Here is a 23,669-nt window from a genome sequence, read left to right on the forward strand (position 1 = left end):
TTAATTTAAATTATAATATAAGAAAAGGCCTCTGGTGCACAAATGTGGTTATATCTCAGATAAAAATAGCCATTCCCTATGAAGCATTCCAATTTTCATACTTTTTCCCACAAAATCTTCCTAACCCTATGTATATGAAGTCTCTAAGTTTTAGAAAATCCCCATCCTGATATTATGATGCCTCACATTACTGACCTGACAGTTTTACATGCAGGGTTTCCGATGTTGTTCCACAAAGGTCTGCTTTACTTAAGATAAGGTTTGTAACAAAGACCAGAAATATGAATTTAGAGGGAATACACTGTGTTCTATGGTAATTGTTTCAAGTTAACATATTGATTCTCATGGCCAGAGCTTTACAGGCTCAGGCACATTAACATATCTGCAGGTTCACTCCTTGAGAATGGTAAAGGTGCTGTTGGAGTACACATCTCGAATAGAGTGTGTCTACTTCACTGATACTCTGCCACTTCTTATCACTTGCACATTTTGAAAATAAAACTTCTGATTACAATTTGTTGCTTCATATGAGGTACATTGAGTATTTCACCTAAATCTTTTTAATAGTAGTTGAATATTCATAGCACCTTGTGATTCTGTTGTAGTTGTTGCACTGAAGATAGATGGTTTGAAAGTTAGACAAGTATTGATGGTTGTATGTCCGCCATCCTGATATCATCTTACACAGATGAAGAAATAACTGATCAGGAAGGCGCCTCTTTAGTGACTACACACCCCACAGCATCTTCTGAGTATCAAGCTATTTATCAGTACAAATACATTTATTTTATAGAAAGGTAAATTTGAATCCCAGGATACTGGTTATGTGTTTTCACACTAGATATTTCAATTGATATATTATGTTTCTGACTGTAGGTTCAGGAAATTCTTCTGCAGATCTTCATGGACCGCCGAGTTCGTACTGAAGTTCGGATGATGGCCTCTGTGGTTCTGTTTGAAACCAAGCCTGGTCTCGCCTTAGTGACAACCATCGCCAACATTGCATCAAAGGAGAGCAAAGTGAACCTACAACTCGCAAGTTTTGTATATTCACAGATGAAGGCCTTGTCCAGAAACCGTGTCCCATCGCTCCATCAAGTGTAAGCATCAAAGTGGAAGGTTATGTTATGGATAAAAACTTAGAATAAAATGTGATCATATATGCCAAATCATCTGTAACAAAAACTCAATGATAAGAGTTAACATCATTTCCTTTAGAGCTGCTGCTTCCAGTGTTGCTGTAAAGATGTTGAACCCCATGCTCGACAGAATGAGCTATCGTTACAGCAAAGCTTTACATGTCGGTTCATTCCAACGTAAGTACAAAAAATGTTTAGCAGACAATTTTCCAATTGTTTTGCCTGTCTGTCTACAAGTTTCCCAAACTCTACCAGCTATGATGTAGGCCAGACAAACACATAATACACAAATATATATAGTTCACCCTTGAAGTTCTATAGAACTATGACTACAATTAAGTAATAGTGTTCATATAAGATAAATGCAAGTAAATCGCAATTATCATAATATCTTTACTACAAACTATCAAAAGTCAACCACTTTTTTACAGACAGAAGATATTTTGAAATCATGGAAAGCTTTTAACCCTCACTCACTATCATGATTGCCTTCAGTACCAAATATTAGTGCTCGAACACAAACACATCCTCCACATGGACAGGAGGAAGACAGTGTGCTGTTGATACCAGGAGTACACCAAGAATCTCGGATGTGGAGATCTGGAGGAACCCAAATTGAAAGAAAAAGAACTCTTAGCTTCAGATTAGAAAGTTAAATTAGTGTTTGAGGACACCTTGATCTAGTGAGTACACACCACATCTTTGATGGTGACACAGATAAGAACAATTAAAATTAAAATTTGGGGGGATACAAAATACACATGCAGTGATAATCGATCATTTGTCGTTTTACCTATTTCCACACAGTGCTAAGGTGGTAAACATTGACTGCCATTGGATCAAAATGAGATACCACTCAGAATGTGCCTATGAAATAGAGCTTGTTGTGAAAGTGTATTTCCAGAAGTTGTTCCTCATCGAAGGGACCTCTATTGAAATGTATATGAATTGCGAAGGTGATGTGTACCTCACTTGGCCAATTACACATTCCTCATAAACCAACATGGATGATCAGCATCTTTAGGTGGTATGTAGAAGTGAAACATGGGCTTTCTGTGCATATATATATCTGAGAACATTTTCTCACAATCTTTTATATATTTCAAGCTCAACGCTTTTCACGCTGATGGCGTAAAATCGTATTATTAAGTGCACATTTCCTGGAAACTTAGAATCTTGTACAGTGTCTTAACTTGTCATGCACTTATGCGAGGGCCACAATAAAGCAGCAGGATGATGAACCATCTATTCCATTTTTTAAAGAACATGCATTTATTGTTTTACTATAGATGCACTTATGGCTGGAGCAACTGCAGATGTCTTTATCATGAACAGCGCAAACACAATGTTCCCAGTGTTCCTCCTTGCCAAAACCCGAGGGTACATCATCGGTGCAGAGGCTGATATTCTTGAGGTAAAGACTACTAGTTTGCCATGGTAAAGGAGCACACTTCTAGACCAGTAAATAAAGTATGGATGAATTGTCATATTAACCAAAGCACTGAAACCGTCAAACCACTACTTTGACCCTTTACCTACAAATTTCTTGATTGCGATGAACAATTCTATGCTTCCACTTTCGACCAACATATTCAATGCCTCCCTACTTCAAGGCAAGATCCCTGATTACCCAACGACGGGGCAGCTAACTACTATTTTCAAAACTCCCATGGTTGACCACGAAGACCTCAACAACTTCCTCCCAATCACCAACATTCCGACTCTGGTGAAGCACCTCAATAGATGTGTCTAAGTACACTTTGCAACCACATAGACCAATTTCATCTCCTTGACTGGTTCCAATCTGGCTTCCCTAGGGGTCACAGGGCTGAAACAGCTATTACACACATAGTTGATGACATTAAAAATACGGGATCAAAACTAATCTTGCCTTCTAATCCTCCTCGACCTCTCATCAACTTTTGAGGATACAAAGAATTAAGGTCAATCAGTCTCAGTCCAAGTCTACACCGGTCACACTAGGGGTTCCACAGGGCTCCAAGCTCTCATCCACTCTCTTCAACCTGTTCATTGAGCCTTTAATTAAAATCTTGACCCACTATCACATGTATGCCGATTACACCCAAATTGTAAGACACCCACGCGCCGCACGGCCACCAGCTGCTGCGTGTGCCCCTCTGCTGTGCCCTCTGCCTCGCTGCCTGCCTCGCTGCCGGCTGACCCTGCTGTCGGTCGCTCTGCTCTGTTTTGCCTCCCATTTGTGCTTGTTTTATTTTTCTCAGTTTCTGCCCGTGTCAAGCGGTTTGTACTGTAATTTGTGCTTGTTTCTATCTTTATTTGTTTTAGCCCGTGTTAAGCGTTTCTGACTGTATTCTGTGCTTGTTTCTTAGTCTCTGGCCGTCCTCCGTCCTGTTTCCCGCCTCCCTCGCCGGCCCCCGCTTCCCGCCACCACCGCCGACCACGCCCCTTTTTTCCTTCTGTTCCCTCCCCGCTCCCGCCTCCCAGCTGCTCCGCCCACCCGCGCACTTCGCCTTAAATGGCGACCGTGCGAACGCGCAGCGTTGACGCGCAGCAGGCGCGCCGATTGTGCGCCGAAGGCGCGCCAAAGGTAAGCCCGTCTGCGCCCGTCCGCGACCGGATCGCGACCAGCGCCAGGACCCCTGGCCCCCACCGACGAAAGCCGACCCGACGAACCTACACCGCCACCGATCTCATCGCACTCAACACCGGCCGCATCCCAGGATGTCACCGAGCCGCCCCGAAGCACACCCACGGACCCTTCAGCTGCCACGCCTGCAAGTTCACCTGCATCCGGACCTTTCCTGCACCCACCAAGCCGAACACCAGCAGCAACCACCTCAAGTGCATCCTGCTCAACACCCTCTCCGTCCACAGACACGCCGTAGAACTCTGGAACCTCCTCGACACCACCGCCCCTGACGTTGCCTTCCTCACCGAGACCTGGATGAACGCCTCCTCAGCCCCAGACATCGCCATCGCCATCCCAGAGGGCTACAAGATCACCCGGAGGGACCGCACCGCCAACCAGACGGGAGGAGGCATCGCCATCATCCACAGAGACACCATCCGCATCACGACCAACACCGACGACACCCTAACCACCGCTGAACACCTGCACTTCCAGATCCACACCAACCCGAACACCACCCTCAGAGGCACCCTGATCTACCGACCCCCGGGACCACGCACACGATTCAGCGAGGACATCGCCGACTTCGTCAGCCCGCATGCCCTCCCCTCCGCCGACTACATCCTCCTGGGGGACCTCAACTTCCACCTGGAGAACAACAGCGACCGCAACACCATCAGCCTGCTCGACAACCTCGCCAACCTCGGACTCAAGCAGCTGGTGTCCACCCCCACCCACCTCGCCAGACACACACTCGACGCCGTCTTCTCATCCAGCAAAGACGTCACCTTCAGCCACGCAACAGGACTCCACTGGACGGACCACAGCTGCGTCCACTTCACCTTCAGAAGAACGACGATCCACCATCACCAGCAACAGGTTGCCCGAAGAAGCTGGAACAAGATCACAGCCGACCAGCTCACCGCTTCCCTGAGCCAGCACCCTCCCGCCAGCTCAGCGAACCCCAGCCAGGCCGCCGACAACCTCACGAAGTGGATCAACAACTGCGCGGACGAACTCGCCCCTCTGAGAACCCCACCCAGCAGACCCTGCAGCAGAAAAACACCATGGTTCACCGACGAACTCAAGAGCTCCAAGAAGAACTGTCGAGCCCTCGAGAAAGTCTGGAGAAGGGAACCAACTACGGACAACATGACCACCCTCAAGCTCGCCACCCGGAAACACCACCAACTGATCCGCGCCACCAAGAAAAATACATACAAGGATCGACTGGACAACAACGCACACAACTGCAAGGAACTCTTCAACATCGTGAAAGAGCTCTCCAACCCCAACGCCGGAAACAACGACATCACCCCGTCGCAAGACCTTTGCAACTCCCTCGCGTCCTACTTCCACAACAAGATCACGGACATACACAACAGCTTCAACAACCAACCAACGCAAGCCACAACCGCAACAACGCCACCCACCACCACCCTCCGCACCTGGACCCCGATCAGCACCGAAGACACCATCCGCACCATGAACTCCATCCATTCCGGATCTCCGACTGACCCCTGCCCTCACCACGTCTTCAACAAGGCCGACGCTGTCATCGCACCCCACCTGCGGGACATCATCAACACCTCCTTCGACACCGCCACCTTCCCTGAGAGCTGGAAGCACGCCGAACTCAGCGCTCTTCTCAAGAAACCCACAGCAGACCCCACCGACCTCAAGAACTACCGTCCCATCTCGCTCCTCCCGTTCCCGGCCAAAGTCATCGAGAAGACCGTCAACAAACAGCTGGCCGCCTTCCTCGAGACGAATGGATCCCTCGACCCCTCACAGTCGGGCTTCCGAGCGAACCACAGCACCGAGACCGCCCTCATCGCTGCCACCGATGACCTTCGAACTCTGATGGACAACGGAGAAACAGCGGCCCTCATCCTCCTGGACCTCTCCGCGGCTTTCGACACTGTCTGCCACCGCACCCTAGTACAGCGCCTCGGCAACATCGGAATCCAGGACAACGCACTGGAATGGATCACCTCCTTCCTCGAAGGAAGAACACAGAGAGTCTGCCTACCACCGTACAAGTCAGAGGCCACCAAAGTCATCTGCGGCGTCCCTCAAGGATCCTCACTGAGCCCCACCCTCTTCAACGTCTACATGAGCCCCCTCGCGGCCATCGCACGCCAACACAACCTCAACATAATCTCCTACGCCGACGACACCCAGCTGATCCTCTCCCTGACCAACGACCCCGCCACCGCCAGAGCCAACCTGCACGAAGGGATGAGAGATGTAGCCGAATGGATGACGACCAGCCGCCTGAAACTGAACTCGGACAAGACGGAGGTCCTCATCCTGGGCTCCTCGCCCTCCGCCTGGGACGACTCCTGGTGGCCCCCCGCCCTGGGCACCGCACCCAAACCGACGGACCACGCACGCAACCTGGGCTTCATCCTGGACTCCTCCCTCTCCATGACCAGACAAGTAAACGCCGTCTCCTCGTCTTGCTTCAACATCCTGCGCATGCTACGTAAGATCTTCCGGTGGATCCCCACCGAGACGAGGCAGACGGTCACCCAGGCCCTCGTCACCAGCCGACTGGACTACGGCAACGCCCTCTACGCCGGAACCACCGCCAAGCTCCAGAAGAGACTCCAGCGGATACAGAACGCCTCGGCCAGACTCATCCTCGACATCCCCCGACGCAGCCACATCTCCGGACACCTGAGAGATCTGCACTGGCTCCCGGTCAACAAGAGAATCACCTTCCGTCTCCTCACCCATGCGCACAAAGCCCTACACAACCAAGGCCCGAGCTACCTCAACAACCGGATCAACTTCTACACTCCCAAGCGCCTCCTCAGATCAACCAACCACGCCCTCGCCGCCGTCCCCCGCATCCGAAGAGCGACAACAGGAGGAAGGTCCTTCTCCTACCTGGCCGCCAAGACCTGGAACTCACTCCCGACCGACCTGCGCCTGACCCAAGACCACCTCTCCTTCAGGAAGAAGCTCAAGACCTGGCTGTTCGAGCAGTAACGGCACCCCCCCCCCCCTACCCAGCGCCTTGAGACCCTACGGGTGAGTAGTGCGCTCTATAAATGACCTGATTGATTGATTGATTGAAATTGACCTGACAATCACTTCCCTGAGGATATCAGGCCCCTCAATGTATCTCATCTATTAACTCTCAAATGGAATTTCTCCTAATTGCCCCACCCTAGCAATTTCCCATTATTGAAGAATATTTGAAACAACTAACTGCTTTTAACTGCATGCTACACATCATAGATTCTGCAAGCTCACTGGGAATAACACTAGATAAGAACCTGAACATAGCAATTAAACACTTTCTATCCCCTGATGATTTTAAGTCTGCAGTTCAAGCCCTAGTAATGTCCAGGCTGTACTATGGAAGTGCAACCCTTTGAGGTGTATTGAGATACAAGATGACCTTAACTCCGCAGCAAGGCTCATCACAGGATCCAAAAGAAACAACCTCATCTCAACAGATTTGAAATCTTTAAACTAGCACCCATATAAGGCTAGGATTCCACTACAAATTGCCTGCATAACCCACAGCGCCCTACACTTCAACACCTCACTGTACATTGCACAAAAAACTGGATTGACCTGGTGGCTGTAGGTCCTCTAGAAGCACCAGCACTTTATTTCATAAAGAGAAAACCTACAACTGTGCCTTCTCGGGCATTGTCCATAGAATTTGGAACTCTCTGCCCTCCGAATCCATACTGAATCCCTTACCTGTGACTTTCAAAAAAGAAGTTAAAGCCTTGCTGATGAAGACTAAAATTCACAAACTCTACCTCTGGACCACGTTATGGAGCATTCTCTTCACGCATGTTTGCAACTTCCTACCAATGCTTCTGTTTGTTTTCATATTTGCATTGTCCTTCAGGGGGAATTAATACCCCGCCCCTTGACTTTGCAACAGCTATTTTCATTCTTGAATTTGTTATTTAATTTTGATCCTCTTGTTTCCTTTCCCTGACTATATGTAAAATGCTTGTATACCCTCGTGGATCTTATTTGCGCTTTATAAAACTCTATTATTAAAAATAAATAGAATAAATAAAGGTAGATATAATAAAATGTGTATCAGGAGATGGGAGAAACCTTGCAAACCAAAACCACTGTCATGCTGCTGTAAGGGAATAACTATTGCAGTTCTTAATATACCAAATCAGTGATCAACATGCTGCTAACTGATACATCACCGCTCTCTACAGAAACTTACATTTGAATATTTGTTACTAGATTGCTGTCCGAGCTGAAGGTCTGGAACAAGCTCTCAGGAAACAGAATACTCCATTTGCTGAATACCCAATGCGCAAGAAAATCCAGCAGATTGTAAAAACGGTAAGGTATTCATTTACATTTGTTGAACTTATTATTTACACATTAGATTTAATCGCAGGATTTCCATAAATACCAAGGCACATCCATTTCCTCTTCAGTCAGTCAATGCCTGTCAAACATCAGACACTCCCACCGAAGTCTCCCACAAGTTCTCACTATGTGCACTGTTGCTAACATTACCCATTTCAGGTAGTCATTGAATCACACAAGAGTATTGTTTGAAAATAAATTTTGCCTAAAATTGCTCAAATAATTTTGGTTATGATTTAGCGGCAGGCAGCTATGTGAAACCCACTGGTTCCTATCAGATATAAATCTACCACTGGGTGTGTTACTGATGGCTGCAGTGGTGTGACTGCTGTCTGGATTTGCTGGATCTGCCACGAACCAAAAGATGTTTACAAAAATGCAAACCTTTGTAGCATTATGTTTGGTAACACTAAATTTTCATTTAAAAATTTCCAACAAAACTAAATTGAGCCTAGCAATGTATATTAAATTAGTCATTCATAGACATGCATCTCTTATTTTAAGTAATAGTTATTCATTTTCTGATAAAGTACAAAGATGTATAAGCACAGAACAAGGATAGTAAACTTTGCTGCTAGATTAATGAAGAAGAGCTATAGGAATAGATCTGTCTAATGATAACAAGTCTTTTGGAAAATGCAGGTCTTTCTTTGTGCCTGAAATGTCATTTGGTTTGGCTAGCATGTGTTAAGATATTAAATAGACTAGGTCACTCCATTTTTTGTTGCAATATGAACAAATCATTTAGGTGCAATTACAGTGACCCATCGGAGTTAAAGACACTTACACAAAATGAAGCAAATTTAAATCTCACTTGACACATGAGGTCCTTGTTTCTACTTTTATAGCAGAGCACCACACATCATTCAGATTTCTGCCTTGTTGGTGAGTTGTGTATTGATGAAAGCTCTACAGCTAACACATCAAGAGCCCCTTTGGAAAACTTGACTTCCAACCACCCACCATGCATTAGTGGCCTGTAATCATTACTTGTGAAACAAGTCCCTAAAGTCAGGCCGTAGCAAATCAATGTCCTTGAAATGCAATCAGTTTGCACTCTGAGTATGGTAGATATTGAGTTCCCTGCATGTGTCAGTCCCTGGCAGGAAAAATAGGCCCATCCTATTTATGAGTCCAACAGAGGTATAGACCAAGTGCATAGGCCAGGTGACCTATACATTTGGTCTATACTGCTGTTAGCCTCATAGATAGGGTGTGGAAGGTGGGTGATCGGGTCAGGAGTTTCCCACGCCAGGGCCTGCTTGAGGCTCTGCTGTCTGACACATAAAGGTTGTCCTAACCCTAACTAAAGTGGAGGAACTTAAATTTTTGTGGCACCTGATCATTGCTGAATTACAGCAGGATGCTCATTCTGCCGAACTCTTAATGGTGTCCATAGTTTCCCATTACATAAGCTGGCCAAAGGGTTCGCTGGCACTAGTGGTTAGATAGTTCAACTATAGGTGCTCTTGCAACCCATTTATTTAATGTGTGACTACTGTGGTGACAGACACATGGAACAATTGCTTTTGGACGGATCACTGAAAGAATATCGACTACCAAAATATCGACTACCCAAAATATCGAGGAAAAAATATCTACAACCAAAATATCGAGTTTGTATGTACAAACAGGTAAGTACAAAAATATCGAGTACAAAATATCGTTTACAAAAATATCGTTGTAAAAAATATCGACTTTACTAAAAACAATATTTAATTACAATAATATAAAAAATTAATTACTAAAATATAATTAACAATACTTAAAATAACTTTTAATAATTAAATAATTAATTAAAGTAAAAAAATAATATTTTTTTAATCATATTTCTTAAAACATATATATATATAGTAACAAAATTTAATTAAATAATAGGCAACATTGTATATGTACCCCAAAAACCCAAAACTGACCCTGAACCCTAAAAATACCCCTTTACCCAAAAACTAAAAACTGACCCTGAACCCTAAAAATACCCCTTTACCCAAAAACTAAAAACTGACCCTCAACCCTAAAAATACCCCTTTACCCAAAAACTAAAAACTGACCCTGAACCCAAAAAATACCCCTTTACCCAAAAACTAAAAACTGACCCTGAACCCTAAAAATACCCCTTTAATTTAACATAATTAGCAATTAATCAATTACATTAAATTAATTACCAATTACATTTTAATTAATTAACAAATATTTTTTAATTAACAATTAATTAAATATTACTACCAATTATTAAATTTACATATTTAATTAATTATAATTAAATTACTTCCCACCCTATTCCCTATAAACCCACAACCCGCTACAGAAAATACATTATTTTAATTTACATAATTAGCAATTAATCAATTAAATTACATTAATTACCAATTAAATTTTAAATAATTAACATATATTATTTAATTACCAATTAATTAATTATTACTACCAATTAATAAATTTACATATTTAATTAATTATAATAAAATTACTTCCCACCCTATTCCCCTATAAACCCACAACCCGCTACAGAATACAATTACACAATAATTTTAAAAAACTCATTAATTAAAAATAATTATAAAATAAAATGACACTTTTCACAAATATTATAACATAAAAACACTATAAATAATTAAATATTATTTATAAAACTATATTTTTTACTATCTAGATTATATACTTGGATATTTTCACTGTCTATATTATTTACAGTCGATATTACTTCACTTACCTTAAAAACGATATTTTGGCTGTCGATATTCTGTCTAGTCGATATTTTCTCCAAACAATATTTAAAACTCGATATTCTGTCCAAACAATATTTTGGAGTCGATATTATGTCTGTGCACCCTTTTGGACATGTGAGGGACTTCAATAAGTATCCTAAGAACCCTCTCTGATGTAGGGCATCCAGAGACCCAACTTCTCAATGGGAAGATGATCTCAATCAACATATGTTAGATGGGTGGTCTGAGAGTCTGTAGCACTCTCTCTGAGGGAGATGATATGTTTCTCTTGTCACTGCCAAGACAGAGAATCCTCAAGCAAACATCCTCAGAGAAGCAGCTGAGAGTGTTACTTCTTCTCAGTTTTCAACAGGTTGCCGGAAGCCCTGGTGAACACTGATGCGGCCCATGCCTTGGGCAAAGGTTGACTGGCTAAGATTTAGTTTGAATGGTATCTGCTTTCAAGAGCATTGCATCAGACACTAATTACTTAGTGAAGTTAGTTTTACAAAGCATTTTGATTTTATAAAGCTGTTTTGTATTTCTTACTACTTGTGTTCTCTGTTTCCACAGCTGTTGGGCTTTAAGGCTCTGCCTGCAGATGCCCCATTAATCTCAGCTTACATCAAGCTGTTTGGTCAGGAGATGGCCTTCCTTGACATTGACAAGGAATTTATTCAGACTGCCATTAAGGTAACAACGCCTGAATTCTGCATTCTCATAGCTCTCTACAGCAGCAGTACCTCTCATTCAACTATCCTCTGTTTTTTTCACTCACTACAGGCTCTCAATGAACCAGCAGCAAGACACAGTATGGTAAAGACTGTTATCAACAAACTTCTTAATGGTGTTGCAGGGCAATATTCCCAACCGGTGTTGGCAGCTGAGGTTCGACAGATCGTTCCCACTTGTGTTGGTCTGCCCATGGAATTGAGCATATATTCTGCTGCTGTAGTGAATGCTGCACTTAACAGTAAGTTTCTAATATTCATGTATTTAATATTTATATCAAGAAATTATGATGGGAACAACAGTTTAATATTGAGCTAGTGCTGCACAGAGATGTGTGCCTATTTTGAATGTTTCTATCTGTCTGCTTCAATACTAATCTTTCTTTTTGCAGCTGATGTGAAGGTGACTCCCTCTCCTTCCTCGGATTTCAGCCTTGCTCAGCTTCTTGAGTCTAATATCCAAGTTCACGCTGATGTATCTCCAAGGTAAAATAAATATACATTAATTTATCCAATGAAGACTGGCCGAAATATAAGTGACAAAAATGATCATTGTTAATATCCAGCGTGACTGAACATTCTACACCTACATTTGAAAGAATTGCCATTGTATCAAAGCTCCCACAAAAATAGGTTAAGTGGAGCAAGCAAAAAAGCTTCTTAAATGTATCCTACCATTGGGTTCTATGAGTCAGGTTGAAAGCGAACTCTAGGGAAATAAGGAATGTACAAAAACAATGATTGAAAAAGCAGGAAAATTAAAAGAATAATGGATATCTAGTTGTAATCTCTGCTTTGAAAAAGTTAACTATAGTATACAGTCCTTACTAATTACGCTTTAGAAAAAGAATACAAGTGAAATATAGGAACATGTTTTAGAAGCAATTCAATGTGAGCAACAAAATGATGGACTTTAGCAGAAGTCAAAAATGACTATTAATCTGTGTGGTCCTTGAGCAGAACAGGTGCCAATGTCTAAGCCGATTCATGTATAACTACAGTTCAATAATACTTTGATTATTGGATCAATGAGTGCAGTCACCACTGAGGTTGAAGCGTAATCAGCTTACTGGCGACAAAACAGAGATAATCCTCTTTAGGTTGAAGAGAGGTCTATCTATTTCACTGATGAAAGTTTCCTTCATTGAGTTACTATAATAGATCAAACTTAAGTATGAACTTTAAGTAAGACGACAAACTGGCAATGTAGAGCACAACATTTACTTCCAAGCAGCACTGTTAACATACTAAGTTTAGACTTACTCTGGCTCTTCGTAAATATGATGATAACTTGCAAAGATAGAGGTTGATTCAATGACTCAAATTAGTCCATCAAATTAGTTTGAAGGTCTATGGGCATTTAATCAAGAAAGGGGGTTACATTATCGCCGCTTTTATCGGCAGGAAAATGCCGATAAAGCGGCGATAATGGGCTTGATAATATGCTCTATGAATTCCATTCGTAGCCCGTGTTAGATGTGAAGACATCTAACATGGGCTACGATTGGAATTCATAGAGCATATTATCTAGCCCATTATCGCCGCTTTATCGGCAGTTTCCTGCCGATAAAAGCGGCGATAATGTAACGCCCTTACTTGATAATATGCCCCTATGTGTTTACATGAAACTCTACATGATACAGCGCTTAAATGCCAGACTGCCTCCTAGAACAGACAGGAACCTTATGATCATCTGAAATTAACCTGTTGAATATCTTTAAATGCCATTGACAGAAGATGGGGAAAGAAGCCTCTCATTGCTACAACCCGGAATGTGAATTGCCATTCCTGCCATTAGAAGAACCAGTACCCTAGAATTTGCTCCTTGGAAAAAGTGTATCAAGAATCCAAAGAAATTAAATGTGGATAGACATGTAGTTGTTTTGGACAAAGCTTCATCAATTAGGTTCTAGCATACAAACTTGAACAACCTTGCAAAACTTAGAGTACAATTTTTGTAGAGTAAGTGCATCAGAGATGTTGTTTAATAGTGCCCAACTAGTATTTGTAGTGCAACTGAGCCCTCTCATTTACAAGAATTGTACACAAGCTGCACATAACGAATATAATTATTTTGAATCAAAAATGTTCTTTTTTAGTCGGTGAGGAAATAGTGTTTTAAACAGCAATTTAGCCTTATCTATAGCAGTTTATTAAGGTTGTAGCCAGCACATGAGCTTAATGTGAATGTTGTCTGTAACTAGGATCTTTTTCTTACCTCTATTTGCTAATTGGGTTTTAGAATTATTCTTCCACATACATATAGATGGAGGAAGATGAATGGGACGCTTTCAGTTTGTCCTGGTGGAGCATTAGCAGTGCACACAGTCATCATTTTCCTATTTTGCAAAAGTAGAAACAAAACTACCATTCCCAGAATGAAATTGCACCTTTATAAGGCCACAAACCCTCACGGTGACTCACAATATGTCTGTAATGTATAGTTAAGTACGCATTATCCCATACACATTATAGTAGAAACTTGTGATAATGTTGAAAGGTGGGGGGTCTGGCTGAGAGGGCCTAGATGGCACTTGCACTTTGAGAGTGCTCCATGACCTCCCCCCAAATCTGCTGGTATCCTCCATTGTCAGCCACACTGGTGACTCCCAATAACCGGAGGCCCAGGGAAAGGCCGACCATTCCAATGTAACAACAGAACAACTGAGACGCTGGTCAAGGCAGGCGAGAGGTATGGCCACCACATTCCGCAAAGCAGGATTGACAATGGAACTACGGCAGCTCCAAGGGGAGACAGTGCTGCAGCTGAGAGAGAACACATCCAGGTATTTGGGGAGGCTACGGACCCTGCAGAGTTTGCCTGCACCAAAGCTGCATGACTGTGGTCACAAGGTGGGTGATTGGCCTAGGCCTTGTCTGCACTATTCCACAGCTTTTCGCTCCCCAACAGAAGTGGGCTTGGAACCCTGCAGGAGGCACCCAATAGCTCACGGCCCACTCCAGCCTGGGAAATATTTAACAACATGAGCCGTGCCTCATAAGAGGATGGTCCCTTCCCCTCAAGTGGAAGACAGATGCAGTCGGCGATTGCCTGCTTGTACTGCCCACCCTCCTCAAATAACCACTGGGGGCAAGTGGGCTGACGGTAGATCACCAACAAGCTGATCTACTGCCACCCTTTGCCCCCTAGCCACACCAGATATTCCCGAGCCAGATCACACCAGACCCACATGACCATGCCTGGGATGCATTCTCAATGGCCACTTATTTCCCCCTGTACCTAGTGAGGCGAGGGACTTCTGTGAGGGGCGGGGAGCAGAAAATGCCTATCATGGGCATTGAAAAGAGGCTGCCATAGGGCCACAAATCCCGAGAGGTTGGGTCTTCCCTCCCCCAATAGAGACATGCAACAGTAGTCTGCTGGCTTCTTCTGCTGTCCTTCCCCTCCGCAAGGACCTCCTAGGGAGGGTTAGCGGGCCAGTGACATGACATCTTACATCAGGCCCTCTGCAGGGAAACTTGGGCAACAAAGGTGCTGCAGCACTACAGATCTCCGTGGGAGACTCATGAGATAACCCCTGAGCTGGTCACCCTTGTCTGGGCCTTGGGGGACACAGGGTAAGTCCTGGAGAGACCAGAGGTCATAAGGTGCCATCAGCCTGTCTCTGGAGACCTGTGGAATCGTTGTGTTACCCAACCCCTGCCCTTGCCTCCAAGAACAGTGTGGGGTGGGCACTGCATCATGGGGGAAAGACAATGGCATGGGTGCTCAATCTAAAATGGACGAATACATTGTTCGCTCCTCTGGTGTGACCGAACCCCACAAGAATGTCTCACTCATGCAGCTCCCTATGGAATCTGGAGATCCAGCAACCATCCTGCAAGCCATCCGGTCCTTCCAGAAAGCAGTGGAATCCAAAATAGGAGTGATAAAAGTTGATGTCTCGATCTAACGCCAAGATCTCCAGAATGTGGCATCCAAAGTTACCGAAGCGGAGAGCAGGGTCTTGAGCCTTGAGGATGGCATGGCATCCTTGAAAACGACAGCTCCAGGCTGCTGTCCACTCTCATTGCCCTTGAAGCTCAAGCAGAGGACAGCATAAAATAGGTCCCACACAAAAAAGGTTGCGCCGGAATAACCTTCTTTGCCGATTTCCCGGAAGCTATGAAGATTAAGAACACTGATTCCTTCCTAGAATCCTGGCTTGTGTCCTTTATGCTCCCACGTCACCTGTCCAACTTGTTCATAATTGGAAGGGTTCACTGCTCCCTAGCACAATGACCCCCACGGGGGGCCCCAAAGACCTCTGATTGTATGAATAGAGAACTGTAAAGGGAGCCACATGATCCGTCGAGGAAGCCAAACAAAAAATGTGTGCCATGAGCCACCACTCTATACGGATATTCCCAGCACAACTCTTAGTACTCCTTCAAAAGAGATCCTATTTCTTTGAGACACCCTAGGCGGCGTAGTAGAGGGTGATGGAGAGGTCTGAACTACTGGATCCTGAGACTCATTGGGGTCATTCCCTGAGCAACACCTCTTGTGCAGCAGTGACTGCACCACAATGATCCTCCTGGTGCTGGGCCAGTACCAATAAAGGGTAGATGCTGTACATCCTCTCACAGCCCACCCACACCCAATGATACCAGAAACTGAGAGACCAACCAAACCTAGATACTCTTCACCAATACGGTCACCTCTGTCCTGGACACTCAATTCAAGAAGAGAGTCTGGATACAGACCACATGAGCAGAGACCTTATGACTACTATGGTTTGTCCTGGTACTATATGGTGTGGATGGAAAAATTACTGTGTGGTCCTGGGACGGAGGGGGCTTAACTCTAAAGACCGTTATCTTTGGCTTGTGTTTGTTTATGAGTTTTTTAAGTGGATGTATGAGGCGACAAATGGTTCTGGGGAGGAAGTGCAGGTGGGTGTTGTTGGGGTGGGGTGACATTATGGTGATCTGCTGTTAGTTTGATGTTTGAGCGAGCCCTTTTCCCTAGGCCCTGATACACAACACAAACAACTTGTAAACATCGGTATTTTTTTAGCAAATTGCTCACCAGGATGGAGACACCTCAAGCAGGAACTCCAACCCATCTAAAACCGCATCCCAGATAAAATGACGTTCTTCTTAATGGCTTGAAATTTGAACGGTCTCCTGGACCGCATACAATGATTTGCAGTGCTAAAACATGCCACCAAATCCAACCCTCAATCCTAATGTTACAAGAGATACATGATTCTCATTTGCTCCAAGTGCCTTTACCTTGAAAGATCTTGGAAGAACAATTTTGCTCGTCTCTTGCTACCAAGATATTGATCCAAGAATTTGAACCAGCATATTATTTCTAAATATGGGCTTACCTTTTTCTTTCTCTATCTACTATGGCAGATCATTTTATCTTATATTAGGACTAACCTGAATGTGAATGTGTACCCTAAATTTAAATTATTTCATATTACCTCACTCTGGTGGCTTTCCTCTACAAATCAAGTGTCGCACATATTGTGTTAACAAATACTCATACTCATCAGATACATGGTAGATGAGAATTTCCTATTGTATGCATGCAGTCCTACTTTGACCACTGGCTGCTGGTCCACAATATATTTGTCTCTCGATACTGAGTTCATGACCACAAATAGTACAATTTTTCTTTCAGTGTGTCCAAGCACACAGTGGCGACAATGGGTATCAACACCCACCTCATCCAGGCTGGAATTGAGTTTCATGCCAAGGTTCGTGCAAATACCCCAATGAAATTCACAGCCAAGATTGACATAAAAGAGAAAAATATCAAGGTTGAGACAACGCCATGCCAGCAGGAGAATGAACTATTAATAACCAGGTATTCAATCTATTTGTATATATTTGTTAACATGGATTTGTTGCAAATGCTGACGTGTTGTTTCCTTGATCATAAAAAATTCTTTACATTTTAAAAATAGTTTTCCTGAGAAATTGACGTGACTACATTTTTTAACTAGAGGATCTTAATGTTTCTTTGATTTGGTAAATTTTCAAGGTTCTGAGCATTCCTTTTTAACAAGGCAAAAGCACTGACATGTAGCAAAAAAATCGTTGGTACTGCATTGCCTAACCGGTTGCTATGCTTCATAAAATATTCCCTTTGTTTTAACGATAAATGAGAAGATATGCACCACTCACCTACAATTTCATTCTATGAGGGCATAGGCATGAGGTTTGTTTTTTACAAGGTAAATGCATGGAAACAGCTGTACTAAGTGTGTGTGCTCTTAATTGAAAATGTGGAATCACTCCTAAAAAGCATACAGCTATTCTCTCTATTTTTGAAAGGTACAGGGAGAGATGGTGTAAATTTCATAGACAGACTCACACTCTATTTCCATTTAACATGTTCGCTTAGCCCAAATATATATGGGTGTCAATTCCTGACCTAAAGAAGTGTTGGGTTTTTCATATCTCTAACACTAGTTCTGGTTAGTACTTTTCGCCCCTACATGGTATTATATATCTATCACTCAGAACTTTATAGTAGGGATAGTAACCCATTACCCTTATCTTCCAAAAACAAATGCTCCAACAAACATTCCATAGTCTCTGTTGTGTTTTTATCCACCAACCTTCACTTTTTACCATTATGTCTATGAGTGAAAATGTCAAGACTAAAATGTTCTTTGCCTCAGAAAATGATGGATCTGCATGTATTGAAATGGAGAATAAAAGTATACAGTGTCACAAAAAGCAAAGTACACTGATGCTTCAGTTTTTGTAGAAAGGGTCATCCATCTTGCTTTTTCCAGACCCACACCTCCCAAAATATTGGCCTGTTTGGCATTAGCTGAGCAGCTCTAAAGCAGTAACTAAAATTACACAGTTAGGTTAGACATTAATAACTTCATATTTCTTGAGTCATTAATTATATATATTGTCATCTAAATTTCAGAGCACTGCCCTAGAACAGACCATGGATAATTTGCCCTATCTTTACCCTCCTTCTTATAGTCCTATCTGGACTTGACTCCTTCCTAACTAGTACTGTGTTTATTTGATGAGGTGTTCATAAAATATATGCTACTTGTGCCTATGACAATAAATTAAAAGCTATTTCATATATAAATAAAAGGTAGATTCAACTATACACAAACCGTCCAGTAGATATAAGATGGTGTGTGGCAATTCTCTTCACTGAGAGTGTGTTGAAAAGCCATAAGACTTTTATTAGCAATCCATGAAACAGATGGAAGAGCTGTAAGTGGAGATATAAAATGTGTGTACCCATCACAAATTAACTTACAGCTTAATTAGCTACCAGACAAGACTTGTGTAACCTTCTCTGTTAAACATGTATTTGTTTCATAAAAGCAGCTTGGAGTATACCTTTGAGGCTGAACTTGAACCTACATGGTCTGACATAATTATTGGGCAGTGCATATTGTTTACAAGGATGTTGTCCTTTTACTGCAGGCTTTTTATTATCACCTCCAACGAGGCAATTTTTTTGTAGGAATATATAGGACAGAATGTTTATATCTGAGAATAATCTGATAATGATGTACTGGTGCCGCTCTTCCTGGGATTACCTCATGGTTGCGCTTTATGTTTTAAGCCACAATCAGATGTGCAGCCTTTAGTTAGAAGGAACATAAACAGCGAAGTCTTCAAATATAACCCTTCATGGATGATCAACTAGGTAAAGTGTAAATATGTACTGTTTTTCATTGGCTACCAGTGGAGTTGTTATTACAATTATTACAATCAGTTTTGTGACCTGAAGCAAGAGCTACAACAGACCACTGTGATGATGCCATATATGAGCTGCAGAGAAATAATTTTTATCCTCGACAAGGGTCAATTCTGTGGCTCCAATACTGGATCAATCTTCCAGGGAATGCCAAATGCACATGTAAATATTTGCATTGTATTTCCCAACTGTACATGGGCATTGTGGCATCTGTGGAAAAGTTAACAAAACAAAAGATATGCTAGTCTGAACATCTACCATATGAACTTTGTTTTAAGAATTCCTTGCCCCATGCCTGAAACTTACAAATGCAGCACATTGTCTAAGGACTAAGGGGCATATTTATGAGCCCCTTGCACTGCCAGAGCATCACTTTTTGTGGCACTCTGTCAGTGAAATCTTATCTAAGAGGCCACACAAAGCCACTTTGAGTGACTTTGAAAGCCCAGCTATGAATTCTCACGCAACACCCATGGATTTTGATTCTTCCTCAGATTTTCAAAACCATGTAAACCCAGTATACACCAAAATATTATGCCTTTTGAGGTGAGGCATAACAAGGGGAAATAACTTTATTTCTCCTCGTTTTTTCTTCATTCCATGTGTGCTGCATTCTGCAGCACACATTGAGTAAGGAACACGACTCCCAGGGTTGTTTTTGTGCAGGAAGGTGGCACTTCCTGCAAAAAAACAATCCTGCAGACAACACAGGCTGTCTTGCACCATGGTGCAAGGGTGCCTGCATTGGCCCTATTCTGCATAAATGCCACCAGCACAGGGGGACAGGACAAAAATACACCGTATTAGACATTTTACTTTGACGTAGGGCAGTGTAGAAAGGTTGCCCTACGCCAAAACGACATAAATATGCCTCTAAATGCAGAATGTAAAGCTCACCTCTGAACCTTCTGGTGCACCCCAGTCCATCCATCAGATTCATAGTATTTATTCTTTGTGTCACCAGAGCTCAGGTGTTTGCTGTTACAAGGAATGTAGAAGACCAGGATGCAGCCAAGAAGACCCCATTATTGACACAAGGAGCTGTGCCAAACATTCTTAAGAAACATTTTGAGACAACAGGAAAGTCATCAGCAGAAGCTGCCAGCATGATGGTAATATGGGTTTTACTACTTCACTGATTCTAATTGAAAAGGGAATAAACAGGCATATTGAAATAAAGTTAATTTAATTCTGTTCAAAGTTCAAATGTTTAATGCAACAAAATTACAAATGAGCAAGGTTTCAAACTTAATGCTCACTTATAATCAAATACTTAGGTTTCAGATCAGGACAAAGCTGAATAATTTGTGACCAGATGTGGAAATGATTTAGAAACGTATATGCCTAAAATTCTAAACAGCACCTAATTCAATGAATGGATTGGAATTCAAAAGAAAAGAAAAGCAAAGAATAATATCAAAATTAGTTGCACAAAAGGTATTGCATTCCTTTTGACTTCATGTTCACAAAATATGGTCTACATCTAAAGGAATTCTTATTAACTACCTGTGCAAGACAGAGAGCAATAGATAACCAGACAATCACAAAGACAGACCGACACAATGACCACTAACTAGCTAGATGTACAGGAAGACAGACAAACAGAGAGATAAACTAATTTATAATTATTTCCTACACAGTCACACAATGAAGAGACCTAGCAAGACAATCACAATATGCACTACATGTACAAACACGAAAAACACATTTATGAATAATCGTTTTTCTATGTTTAAAACAGGAAGTATCATCTGAACTTTTGTCCAAGAGGTATGCCTACTCTGCAGAAGACAGAGATCACCACAATGCTGCCAGAAGTACTAATGCATATCAGTCCTGTGTGAAGGCTAAAACCTTTGGCTTCCAAGTCTGCCTCGAGTACAAATCACAAAATGCTGCTTTTCTCAGAAATTCACCTTTGTACAAATTAATTGGAGAGAATGAAGCCAAACTTGTCATGAAACCAGGTACGTTTGAGCAATTCTTGTTTGTGTTCAGGGACAAAATGTTGAACATAATTGATAATTGAAGATTTATTACAGCAGATTGTATGCAATAATCTAATTCCTCTGATTGGTTGCAGCTCATACAGATGCAGCTATTGAGAAACTGATGCTAGAGGTCCAGGCAGGACCAAAAGCGGCCTCAAAAATAATCACCATGGTAACTGTGGAAGAGAACGAAGGTGAAGAGCTTGAAGACTCCGTGGTTCAAATGAAGCTGAAGAAGATTCTGGGGATTGATGAAGAATATAAGGTAATTGGTAACATAATATACTAGCCCGCTTAAGAAATTGTCCTTAATAATGTAATTTATATTAAATGGTTTTCTAATAGAGTTCACCATTATTCTTTTGAAGAAAGTTTTGCAAATATTGGACCAATATGCTTATGTAATTTTTTGTTTTAAGTTTGACTTTACTTACTGTGTGCATATCTGTTATACGTCTTGTTTAATAATCATAAGAACATCATTTGAAATGGTGGTCCATTGTCCATTGTGCAAAATTACTTTGGTCACACCAAACACCTTCTGGCATTATGTAACTGTGCAAGAGAGTATTGTTAGAGAAACACTAATGCTATTTTGAAGAGCAGATTCAAGACGTTGCATTCATATTCTTATTCTGATTGCAGGTTAAAAATGGAAGCTTGCTTAGAAAGAAGAAGAAACATCAAAGGAAAGTCAAAAATTCTAAGGAGCATGCTCCAAATGTTGCTGAGGTTGCTACATCTGGAAAGAAGAAGAGTTTATCTAGTTCTTCATCTTCCTCTTCCTCGTCATCATCCTCATCATCTAGCAGCCTCTCAAGCAGCAGCCAGCAACAAGACAGCAGAAATGCTAGAAAGAACAAAGGTCGAAGCAGTAGTAGTAGCAGCAGCAGCAGCAGCAGAAGCAGCAGTAGCAGTAGCAGCAGCAGCAGTAAGAACAGAAACAAAAAGAGGCCAAACAGCAGCAGCAGCAGTAGCAGCAGCAGTAGTAGTAGCAGCAGCAGCAGTAGCAGCAGCAGTAGCAGCAACAGCAACAGCAAGAGAAAAAGTCTCAGGCGCCATCAAACTTCTCACCCTGGAAGCCAACAACAGCATCAACATAATCACAGGAATCAATGGAGCATTAGCAGTGCAAGCAGCAGCAGCAGCAGCAGTAGCAACGAGTCCCACAGGAAACAGGTAATGTACTGATTTTATTGTGATATGAATGATATAATTTTGACAATGTATTTAATGAAGTTAATGTAGTAATCTTTAAAGATGGGTCTACTTGTCTGCAGCTGAGCTGACTGCATGCGCAGTCCCTGACGGAAACCAGAAAGAAACACCCAACGAGGGCCAGCCTTTGATAAGATAGCTCCCTGGGTGTGAGTGGATGAGAAATTTGGAGCCCTTGCTGATGATTGTGAATTGAATATTCCTTTATTTGATCAAATAGAGATCATTCACCACATTTATATACAACAATCTTCCTTAATAAAAAACATTATACAGTAATACATAAATGGTCATAGCATAAAAGTTATACAAATTTTAAAAGAATAAAAGGTAATTAGGAGCATATGACCTTTGACATTAAAAACAAGTGTTATCAAAAAAGTCATAATGTTATTTGCAAATTATGCCTAGCCTGTGTTGTCCTCAGCTTTACCTTGTGGTTAACAACTTAGACCTAATGCACCAGTTATAAAGCAAGTACGTAGATATGGTGAATACAAACCATTTTGTAGAATCTGATAAAAATATACTGGTCACCTACACGATAAAAGCCGACATGGAGGTATAAGCCACTTTTTCCTAATCTGTGCATAGCAGGGACAAAAAAACATATAATGGCCTAATGATTAATGACTAAGGATACATGCCGGGCACATCGGAGTTACAGTAGCCTTAGTCCATCACCTCTAGTGTAATTCAGGCGTAAAGTTCCATACCTTAATTGTAAGTAAGGTGCACGTGTCTGTGGGGGTTAAATTTCCTCCATGATTGCCTCAACTAACAATGTGCATTTGAACTCTAAACACTTCCCTGTTAGGGTGGCCTGTGCTGTGGCTACATGACAGGAGTCCTGACTGCAAACCCAGAACTTCGTTTTTAAAAGAGGTAGTGTGTCTTTCGTCAGGGATTTGGGGTCTTTCCACGTAGCCTACAGCCCCAATCTCATTAACCAGTACCTTACCGCTCTAAACCACTAGCCCCATACTACTGCTCTATCAAGGTTTTTTACTTCCTCTACAGTTTCTTTTACTGAGATTTGGATTGTGCTGGTCCATATTCTGACCCAAAACACTAGGCATTTCAATTCTGCTATGCATTAAAAACTTCGTAGGCCAAGGTCTAACTGAACCAGTAGGAGTGGGGTACTATTTGGCAGTTTTAGTAATGACCTTATAAATGTATTTTCTGCCAGCTCTAAGCTCTT

The 23,669-nt window shown here is 42.3% G+C and overlaps 1 protein-coding gene across 1 annotated transcript in view; it reads left to right on the forward strand.

The window, feature by feature from the left end:
* LOC144756177 (vitellogenin-A2-like) overlaps window positions 1-23,669 on the forward strand; it is a 60,128-nt gene that overhangs the window by 15,851 nt on the left and 20,608 nt on the right. Inside the window, exons 12-23 of the mRNA XM_078645766.1 lie at window positions 877-1,100; window positions 1,219-1,316; window positions 2,429-2,553; window positions 7,987-8,088; window positions 11,400-11,519; window positions 11,610-11,799; window positions 11,950-12,043; window positions 17,193-17,378; window positions 20,221-20,368; window positions 20,998-21,223; window positions 21,340-21,512; window positions 21,893-22,426. Coding sequence (XP_078501892.1) covers window positions 877-1,100; window positions 1,219-1,316; window positions 2,429-2,553; window positions 7,987-8,088; window positions 11,400-11,519; window positions 11,610-11,799; window positions 11,950-12,043; window positions 17,193-17,378; window positions 20,221-20,368; window positions 20,998-21,223; window positions 21,340-21,512; window positions 21,893-22,426 — 2,220 coding nt within the window. The remainder of the gene's footprint in view (window positions 1-876; window positions 1,101-1,218; window positions 1,317-2,428; window positions 2,554-7,986; window positions 8,089-11,399; window positions 11,520-11,609; window positions 11,800-11,949; window positions 12,044-17,192; window positions 17,379-20,220; window positions 20,369-20,997; window positions 21,224-21,339; window positions 21,513-21,892; window positions 22,427-23,669) is intronic.

This window comes from Lissotriton helveticus, chromosome 1_1, assembly GCF_964261635.1.
Source record: "Lissotriton helveticus chromosome 1_1, aLisHel1.1, whole genome shotgun sequence".
NCBI classification, from domain to species: Eukaryota; Metazoa; Chordata; class Amphibia; order Caudata; family Salamandridae; genus Lissotriton; species Lissotriton helveticus.